Source organism: Ovis canadensis, chromosome 1, assembly GCF_042477335.2.
Source record: "Ovis canadensis isolate MfBH-ARS-UI-01 breed Bighorn chromosome 1, ARS-UI_OviCan_v2, whole genome shotgun sequence".
Lineage (NCBI taxonomy): Eukaryota > Metazoa > Chordata > Mammalia > Artiodactyla > Bovidae > Ovis > Ovis canadensis.
In genome coordinates, this window is record NC_091245.1 from 100,165,942 (window position 1) to 100,175,860 (window position 9,919).

Below are 9,919 nucleotides of genomic sequence, written 5' to 3' on the forward strand. Positions count from 1 at the left end.
TTATAAACTTCTGCAGTTGGGACCATGGTGCCTCTTAGCTTTTTATATCTTCACCACTTAGTATTATGGCCTACATACTGTAGATACTCAATAAAAGTCTGCAGGTAATGATGCCAGTGGCTGATCCCATGGAAAACCCAAACCAAAGTAACAGAAATAGGGGCCTCAGATGACCAGAACACACAGGACCAGACCAAATATCAATGAGCAAATTGATCTTTAATCTGCTAACCTGGAAGGCTTGCTGTCCATCATGGGCTTAGGCCTCAACTATTTACACAGAATCATTGTACAATATTTACAAGATGCTAAACATAGCATCATTCTGGATAGGCAAAGAAGGGGTATGGAAAGGCTAGAACAAAGCCATGAAATCAAAGTGTAAGCAGAAACTTGCAGTGTGAGTAGAAAGAAGGGGAATGGCAAATCATGAGGGAAGGTAGTGAGGTAGACATGAGCGAGGAAAAGGAAGCATGAAACTACTTCTGGTGCGTGTGGGAAGAGCCCACTGGGACGCAAAGCCTTTAAAATTATGATCTGGAGTCTGGAGGCAAAAATAACTGCCACAAGTCACTTTTGTGAGGAAAAGGAAGAAGACAATTAGAATCTTACAGACCATAACTTCTACTTCCCATACCAAAAAGTAACTCTGCTGATTAAATTCCTATGACAGGGGGCTGAGAAGGTACAAAAGGGATACAGAGACAGAATCTTAAACAGACTTAAGAGGCAGTAAGAAGAGTCAGGAGAGACACAGACAGTGCCGTGAAGGAGGAAAAGAACAAAAGCTGGAGCAGATCTGAACGTCTGAATCATCCAGTTGATTTCACAATTCACCTTTTCTCATCTCATCTTCCCCAAAGCTCCTTCCTTTTATTCCCAAATCTCTGGATTTTTAACTTTAACCAAGGAGTGGAGTTAGAATGACGCTGGGACACAGGGACGATCTATAAAATTCCATCTCACCAATTCAGGTCCCCTCCTTATCCTGTACCAGCATATCAGGGCTTGAGTCGTAGCCAAGGGCAGATTAGGGTGAGAATAGACAAGATGGAGGACACGAGGCCACAAAGCCCCACAATCCCAGGGCCACAGCGCCAGAGGCCTAGTTTGTCCAGTGGGATGAAGAGATCACAGGCATTTCTGACTACATCCAGCAGGAGAGGGGGATGACCCCGAAGGACCCGAGCCAGCAGCAGGACCCGGAGCCGAAGCTTCAGAGCCACCTGGGGCAGACCTCCTCCTGGAACCCCTGGACCCCCAGGTCCTCCAGTTTCAATTCCTCCTGGGACTCCTCCAGAACCCTTCAGTCGCCGGCTACAAGCTGAAGACTCTTGTTCCATCAGTAGGCGGATCTCATAAGCATCACGGCTCAAATTCATGATGAGGGAAAACAGATAGTACCTGGGATACACAGGGAAGAAGGGTCAGGACGGGTACATATACCCACCTAGCAAATCCAACAGAACACTTAAACTTTTTTCCCTCATAGTGCAAATAGATTATACGTTAGAATATCAGAAGTAAATATTATTACCATTAGAAATGTCCTTTCACCTTTCTGTAACTAATGTGTTTATGTATGTGTACCTTAAGATCCTGGTTTAAAAGTAATGAAGATCATGAAATAGTTCAAGATTAACCTCAAATTTCACTCTTCCACTTGGCAACCCATTAGCACACATGCATTGAACCTGAACTACAATAATGCAACTTTTTTTTTTAGAAGAACAGCTTCAGTTGTTTCAAAGATTCACACACATAATTTAAATCCAATCCTTTTGTTAAAGGGGAGGAAAAAAAAGAAGCCAAGCTTGCCAAATGTTTTAATTATAAATTCCTTAAGAACAGCCTACATCAAAAAATTTTTTAAAATCCATTCTGAAAATAGTGGTCTGTATTCAGTATAACTGTCCTACCTCTAATATAGACCCTGAATCCAATCACATCTATCTATTATACTTAGACCATAGTCTAAGCCAGGGGTCCCCAATCCCTGGAACCAGGCAGTACAGCAGGAGGTGAGTGGCAGGTAAGCCAGCGAAGCTTCATCTGTATTTACAGCCCCTCTCTATTGCTTGCACCCCCTTGTTCTGTGGAAAAATTTTCCATAAAACTGATTCCTGGTGCCAAGAAGATTGGGGACCACTAGTCTAACCAACCATCATCTCTTGCTTGAACTACTACTTTAGTCTTTTAACTGGTTTCCCCATGGTCACTCTTGCCCACCACACCTAACAATCTAATTTCATACAGCAGCTGACATAAATGTAAATCACATTATACCCCTTCTTAAAACTCTCGATGGTTTCCTTCCTATCACATTTAGAATACAATACTACAGAACTCAACAAGTGACTCTGCCTCTCTAACTCTATCTTGTACCATTCTTTCCCTCAACCACTAGGCTCCAACCACACTGGTTTCTTTTTATATTTTGATCCCATTCAGCTGATTCCTGCTTTAGGACCTTTACATTACCTAGTCCCTCGATCTGGAATATTCTCCCTCCAAAACCTTCACATGGCTGGCTCTTCCTTGCACTTCATGTCTGAGCTTAAATGTCACCCCTTCAGGAAGGGCTTCTCTGACCGCCCATTCTAAAGTAGCAAGCCATTTACCATCTTATCACTTGACCCTACTTTAATTTCCTGCACAGCATTTACCACTCTCTGACGTTTTTCTTATTTACTGTGTCTTTGTCCCTTCCCATTACAATGTAAGCTCCATAGGAGCAAGGCTCTTGTTTGTCTTTACCATTGCATCTTTGTGTCTAGACTTACGCCTAGCACATAGTAAGAGCTGAAGAAATATTTATGGAATGAAAGAGTAGACACGGCATAGAAACTCTTCTAGAGAGTTGCTTTTTCACACCATTCTATCCATGCCTCTGCCCCCATCCTTCATATACCATAAGCCTTGTTATAATTGTAAATCACTGAGAAAGATGAAAAGCAGGACATAAGCAGAGATGGAAAGAAGCAATATAATGTAAAATAACAAAGCAAATCATAGGGAAGCAAAAAACAAATATAGGTGATATATAGACAGAAAATTTTATTCTCAAATCATATTCCTTTCCACCTTCACTACCAGCCTGCTCTTTAATCCAAGCCAACATCATTTCATGGTCACATTAAAGAATCTTCTCCTCTTTAGTTCTACTGCAATCCATTTTCCACAGTACAGAAAGACAGATCTTCTAAATGCAGTTTGAATCATGTCACATCCCTGCTCAGAACCACTGGACTTAGGATAAAATTTAAACAAAACTAAATGAAAAAAATCCTACCATCACCTAGACGACCTTGCATGAATGATCTGGCCCTGGTCTACCTCTCCAGTTTGAACTTATGCCCTTCCTCAATACTGTCAACCACACTGGCTTTCTTTCCACCGCTCTAATTCTAAGAAGTCTTTCTTGCCTCAAAGCCTTAGAATAAGTCATTTGCTGTTTCTTCTTTATACTGCTTGCTTTGTATAACTTCTACTCAGACTTCAGGTCTGAAATAAAAGTTCATTTTCTCAAAGGGTTCTCTTTTCCCTGACCTTTATATCTATATTAGCACCCCCGTTATAAAGCTCTAATATCCTACGTATGTGCTAAGTCGCTTCAGTTGTGTCCGACTCTGACCCTATGGACTGTATCTCGCCAGGCTCCTCTGTCTATGGAATCCTCCAGGCAAGAATACTGGAGTGGGTTGCCATGCCCTCCTCCAGGGGCTAACATCCTATACTTTCCCACAAATATTTGGTTTGGTGATTATTTGTTTTAATATCAGACTCCCCTACTAAACTAGAAGCTTCATGAGAGCAGGAACCATATCTACTTAGCTCTTTGCTTTATTCCCTGGCTCACAGTAAGCAGCTACTAAGTATTTTTAGAATGAATGAATGTGTAGACAATGAGGGGCATAAATCTGTGGTATAGACAGAAGAAGAATTAAAGCAATATAATTAATATCTAGTCTTGTCCAATCTTAGTCATTCGCCATGAAAGAGCATCCCTCTTCCATCTGCCCCCATTCATTATTCTCTGATGGTATAAGATCTAAATGAAGATCTGAAGCCAAGTGATTCAGACGTGTATATTCTGGGAAGACCTTAAAAGATTGTTCTCTCATGAAAGGCAAGGTAGGCAGTATGAAGAATAGATAGACCTTGTAGGATAAAAGAATATCAAACCTGAAAGAACGCTGGGCCCACTTCTCCTGATCCACACGGGGAGCGAGTCCAGACTTCCCAGCCCACAGGACATTGTCACAGGCGAAGTACAAGGCTCTATTGAGATGACTAACAGTGATGCAGAATCTCAGGACAACATCTGATAGGTGCACAGCTCGTTTGGCTGACTCAAGGGCATCTGCTGAGTTACCAAGGCGTAGAACTTGTGGAGATTAGCAACGGAAAGCAAGGATTTGAAAGTAGAAAGGCAGACACAGAACAAGATACAGAGAAAGAGGGAAAGCAAGAGAATGAAAGTCAGGCAAGTGATAGAAACAATAATAAACAACTTTTTAAAAAACAGCAGAAAGTTTAATCTTTTTTAGTTCAAATTTTTTATTAATTTGTGTCCCAGTTTAGCTTTCTCAAATCTGCCTCATTCTCTCCAATCCCTCACTGACCTTATCCCTGCTGTCTTATCTCAGCTGGGAGGCCTGCACAGGATAAGTACAGAGGCAAACCACGATGCATTGGCACTGGTCAAAAATAGGAAGGAGGGACTAAGGAATAATGGCTGGGGATGGAAGAAGTATTGGACTAATAAAAGGAAAGGCCTAGTTACTTACGCTTTCTTCCTAGGCTCAGATGACCTTCCAGTTGTCGAATCTGTTTCTGTAACTCAGGACTGGCCCCATGTTTCTGCAGTGCATGGCCAAGAAGAGAGCAAGCATATTGGGCAGCCCTGGAGGAGAGAGAGGTAAGGTAGAGACCTCCTTTATCTCCCCCTCAAAAATGTCCTCCAAAAGGCAACCATGGATCACCCCCTTCCCAGTTTGAGACCGTTCCCTTTCCTCCTCTTCAGGCCTATATCTTAGTTTCTCCCCCAGGCCAAGGGAAGAGAAAGGTATTGAGGATACAACAGAGCCTAGTAGGGGCTGGGGAACACTACTTCGAATTGAGGAAATGAGATTTAACAATGATGCAGCCTGAAGAGGAGAGTGAAGAAGGCAGGAGGACCATCGCAAGACCACAAGCACCTCAGTGTGAGTGTGCAATGTCCTGTGAAGGGCCGAGAGATGGCTGAAGAACAGGTTAGTCTTCAAAATAGGTGAACTAAGAGATCTTCAAGGCCCTTGAGATGAATGAAGACTAGAAGGCAGGGCGGAGGTGGAGGGCGGAGGGTAAAGGGGATAACAGGAACTCAGGAGTGCCTCCTTAGCTCTGAGGACACAGTCCAGATCTCTATCTGTCACGGGGAGAACGCTCCTCGTCCCACCGTCGCCCAGGGAGGAAAGTACTGGTCTTTTGTGAACACACAACCCTGAGCCGCCTGCCCGCTGGCCCACTCGTGCCTCAGTTTCCCCATCTTTCTCACGAGCAGGAACGAATCAAGGCCTCGCGGCCGGCTCAAATCAGCCCCTCGCGGTCCGTCCGGGCCCCCGTAGCCCGAGTTGACCCTTTTTGACCCCCGTAGTGTGAACTGACCTCGCCTCACGAGGCTCTTCCTCTGCCCGCCCGCCCGTCCCCCTTTCCTATTCGGGCCGCACCTACACAGTCGCTCCCGGGCCTGGCTCTGGGCGCTGAAGCGGACCCAGGCGTCCATGACAGCGGCGGCACCCGTTCTGCAGCTCCGCTCCCGCCTCGCTTCCCGCCCCTAGTCACGCCTCCCGAACGACCCAACGGTGCCGCACGAGGGACAAACATCATCAGAAACTAAAGCGAGTGGAACCGGCCCCTGAAACGGAATTTCAGAACGAGAAGCACTTGTCTCTGGGCCTACATCTGTATGGTTTGTGTGTTTGGCAGGGGGGATTGGGGGAGGTGGAGGGGTGTGTGTCTCTGTGCGTGGTCTCCGTCGTCTCGTTCTCTAATCACAAGATCTCTATTTCATGAGCAAGCCTCCAGAGGCACAGTCTTCTTTAAATATTCTGGACCAAGGGCGAGGCTTGCAGGAGTCGGGGCGGAGCGAGAAGGCGCCGCAGTGCTCTCTCCAGGACCACTAGGATGGGGTTGCCCCTGACCCAGGGGTGCTTACAGCGGAACACTCGCAACACACACACACACACTCACTCTCACGCTTCTATCGAATTCAGGGCTCCAGGGGGCTAAAGGAGTCTGCGGAAGTAGAAGCCAGCACCAGATTCCTAGTCCCTACAAGCCCCTGACAGTTGGACAGGTGACCTCCAGATTACAGACGGAGTCTCCAGAGATAGAGGCTTTAGTGGACGAAATTCGCAAAATAACCATCTCAGATCCTAAGGAGGAAGAAGAAACTGGACGCAGCTCACCTCTTCAGACCCACACTTCATCGCCCCGCCCCTTTTCTTTCCAGGTCACAATGTCTGCAGGCAACGTCACCCCTTGGGGGTCATCAGCGGCGGGGGAGGAGGTCTGGGTAGGATCAGGAGTAGAGGTGGAGGGCGCAGAGCTGCCCACCTTCTCAGTTGCCGCCAAGGTGCGAGTGGGAGTGACTGTCCTGCTGTTTGTTTCTTCGGCTGGAGGGAACCTGGCCGTGGTGTGGTCAGGGACACGGCCGCAACCCAGCCAGCTCCGTCCCTCTCCGGTACGACGACTGTTCGCCCATTTAGCAGTTGCCGACTTACTGGTCACTTTTGTGGTTATGCCCCTAGTTGCGACCTGGAATATCACTGTTCAATGGCTGGCCGGGGACTTTGCATGTCGTACACTCACGTTCCTGAAACTAGTAGCCATGTAGGCCGCAGCTTTCCTGCCTGTAATTATTGGGCTCGACCACCAAGCAGCCGTACTCCACCCGTTTGGACTGCGCTCAGCTGGTAGGAAACTTCTTGGGGTAGCCTGGGGACTCAGCTTCCTGCTCACCTTGCCCCAGGTGAGTGACTTGGGACTCAGGGTTAGACTGGACAAGAATTTGAGTACATAACATGAGCCTTCGGATTCAAGGGGTGTGCTTGGCCATAGTCAACATTAATCCTCAGGGTGGGAGCCTCTGCTCTTTTGCAAGTTAAGATCATTGCATGTTAATTTGTATTTCTATTGAGTCTGTTTTTACTACACTTGGCTTTCACCTCTTTGCATCATCGTAGTCCCAACCTTCTTCAGATTATTGCAGGAAAGCTTCAGAGCATGGAGTTTCCTCCAAGGGAAGACATTAAGAAGACAGTGACAAGAAAACTAAAAAAAAAAAAAAAAAAGAGTGAAATCCGGGACTTTGGGTAAAACTTTGTGATACCTTCATTCATCAATTAAAAAAAAAATAATGCAGTTCCCCCAAGTGCATTAAATGCTCTATTAAGGATAGAACAACAAAGTCCTGCCTTCAAGAAATTTATAGAGGAGTGCAGAGTCAAATAAGTAGGCAATTACAATATAATGTCCAGTTAAGTGTTATGCTAAAACTAAGCATAAGGAGCTAAGGAACAATGAGGGGTGTCTGACCCACTTTTGGTCATTCAGGGAAAGCTTCCTGACTTCCCAGAGGTATCAAAATTTCATTCTTGAAAGATAGGTGTTAGGACAAAGCAGGAGGAATGCTGGAGAAGGTGGAGGGTAGAAAATCTCAAAAGTAATCACAGTTAAAGTTGAGGGCTAGAAAATGGCAAGTAATGAGCCTGGAGGGGAAGGAAGAACCAACTTCACAAATATTAAGCTTGTACTTTATCCTAAGGGCAGTGGGGAAACACTAAAGTAAAAGGCAGAGGGTAACATAATCAGATTTGTATTTTTTACTCTAGCTTTATTGTGGCAAAACTGAAACAAAAAGGTGCATCTGAACTTGAGTACCAATTAATCAAATCTCAGTATTGAAAACAAACTATAAATCTAGAAGAAAAAAAAAGCTAAATATGGAGCAATTCCTTCAAAACAAAACCACTAACACCATCTGGGGAAAGGGTGTAAAGCAGCATCTCTGAGCCTATGGTTGGGATTATGTCAGGGAGAGGGGTTAACATTTCAGTCTCTGGAATAATGCATTGTAGTCACATTTAAGATTGGATTCTTAAATCCTCAAATATTAGAAATGTAACTACCAAAATTAGTCTGACTGCAGTTCTAAGACAAAAAATACTGCTTCCAACAGTATGTTGTAAACAGGACCCCTTTGCCTGTTGCCTCAGTGCAAAAGAAATTAATTAGGTTTATATGAAATTAATTTTAGAAGTGGACTGGGAATTAGAATTAGGACTGTTTTTGTTGTTTGTATTAATTTGCTCTGTTTTTTCTGAGTCTAGGCTCTACCACTAACTAACTGGATAACTTTGGCTAAATCACTTGAAATGCATAGACTACAAGATTATGGAATAGATGAATTTCATCCTTCCTTGGAGCCTGACAGTCCAACAATGCAATTTCTATTTGCTTCAATTGCAAACTGATGGTAACATGATTCAGGTGCAAAAGGTGTTATTTTGGGTTCCAAATTATCAACCTCTTTAAAAAAAAATTATCAACCTCTTGTATAAATTCTGCAGTGCCCATATGTTGCATTTAAAATGTCAATTAAAAATTGTTAGCATGGTCAAGGGAATATTGGTGTAGGTAGAAATTATTTTCATAGACTCATTTCCAAGTATCAGAAGTAAAGGTTTCTATAGTAGGTAGTAAAATATAAAATGCATATAAAATAGTCAAGAGGCTGGACTAAAATATAAGTCCCCGAACCTTGCCTGTTTTTAAACCTTCTTCTCACAAGTCAGATGTTTTCTAGGCATAGTGCCAAGCCATGCACACACCACCCTCACCACACCACTCTCCCTGCCCCCTATGAAGCCCCACCACCAAAAGAAAAAAAAACAAAAACCCATCCAGGAATATATGGACTCAAGATAGGGGTAAAGGAAAGACCACTCCCCAAGTAGAATAGCCTGGTCATAACTCCAAGCAGTTCATAAAATCATGTCTCCGACTAATACTATTCACTTTTCCTAAAAGTCCCTCATGCCAGCTGAAATCCCTTTCTGAAAGGCCTCATATCTAGGAATTTGATACCTACTAAGTTTGCCTTTTATCAAACTAATACTGACTCAATCTACCTTACCTGAACTAAGGTACAAACCCTGAAGCTCTCAATTGAAAAATGCTCTTTACTGATTCAAACCAAAAACTAGTTTACCAAAAAAAGGAGGGGCAGACAACAGCATTTGGAAAATGTTAAATTTTATTAATGTTATTTTACCATTATAATTATTGTACATAGGACTATAACTAAAGTCACTTTAGAGAGTGACTGCAAAATAGCCTGCAACTCTAGCACCTCCCATTTTATACAAGATTTATTTTTCCCACAGAATTAATCACAGACACATCAGGAAAATAATTTCAGCTAAAAACGGGGAGGGGAAAAAAAATGTTGGTGAGGTGGTAGAGATATCCTCTTATAAAATGGTAGATAGTACTCAAAAGACAGGATTCTTTTAAGTCCTGGATTTAATAAGCATAGCCTAAGAGGAAAATAGGGATTTTCAAGATACATTTCTAACCTTTTAAATATGACACCACAGGTGTACCATTACTCAGCACTGAAGGGAATTAAGAATGGATTGAGATTATGCACTGTATTAGCTCCCGAATTTCTTAACAATCACACACACAAAAATGAATGAATGAATCGGGAGGAGATAGTGTTAAATCTATGCCAAGTGTAGCTTGGCAGGGGAGAAGGGAGACCAGTTCTAATAGTCCTCGACTCCAATCTAGCTGTTCCTGTTCCACACTGTCCAAGTCTCTATGGCAAGAGATCATCTATAACCTCTTCACCTTCTGCTGCCTCTTTCTG

At 43.7% G+C, this 9,919-nt stretch overlaps 1 protein-coding gene and 1 long non-coding RNA gene across 2 annotated transcripts; one reads left to right on the top strand and one right to left on the bottom strand.

Annotated features, from left to right (window-relative positions):
- Positions 1-200: 200 nt before the first annotated feature.
- Positions 201-6,059, bottom strand: PEX11B (peroxisomal biogenesis factor 11 beta). The gene is made up of 4 exons (XM_069602917.1): positions 5,712-6,059; positions 4,791-4,906; positions 4,186-4,387; positions 201-1,404 (listed from the first exon to the last, which is right to left on the bottom strand). Exons 1-4 carry the CDS (start codon positions 5,765-5,767, stop codon positions 1,002-1,004), a joined length of 777 nt encoding a protein of 258 aa, XP_069459018.1. The 5' UTR covers positions 5,768-6,059; the 3' UTR covers positions 201-1,001.
- Positions 6,060-6,112: 53 nt separating this feature from the next.
- Positions 6,113-8,671, top strand: LOC138447274 (uncharacterized). Its single transcript, XR_011259763.1, has 2 exons — positions 6,113-7,015; positions 8,376-8,671. It is a non-coding gene; the product is annotated as an uncharacterized lncRNA (long non-coding RNA).
- The last annotated feature ends 1,248 nt before the right edge of the window (positions 8,672-9,919 follow it).

Coding starts and splice junctions, on each gene's coding strand:
- PEX11B (XM_069602917.1), bottom strand. CDS start 5,767: ATGGACGCCTGGGTCCGCTTCAGCGCCCAGAGCCAGGCCCGGGAGCGA. Junction 4,907..5,711: donor GCCCGGGAGCGACTGTGTAG/GTGCGGCCCGAA, acceptor TCTCTCCTCCAG/GGCTGCCCAATATGCTTGCT. Junction 4,388..4,790: donor TCTGAGCCTAGGAAGAAAGC/GTAAGTAACTAG, acceptor AATCTCCACAAG/TTCTACGCCTTGGTAACTCA.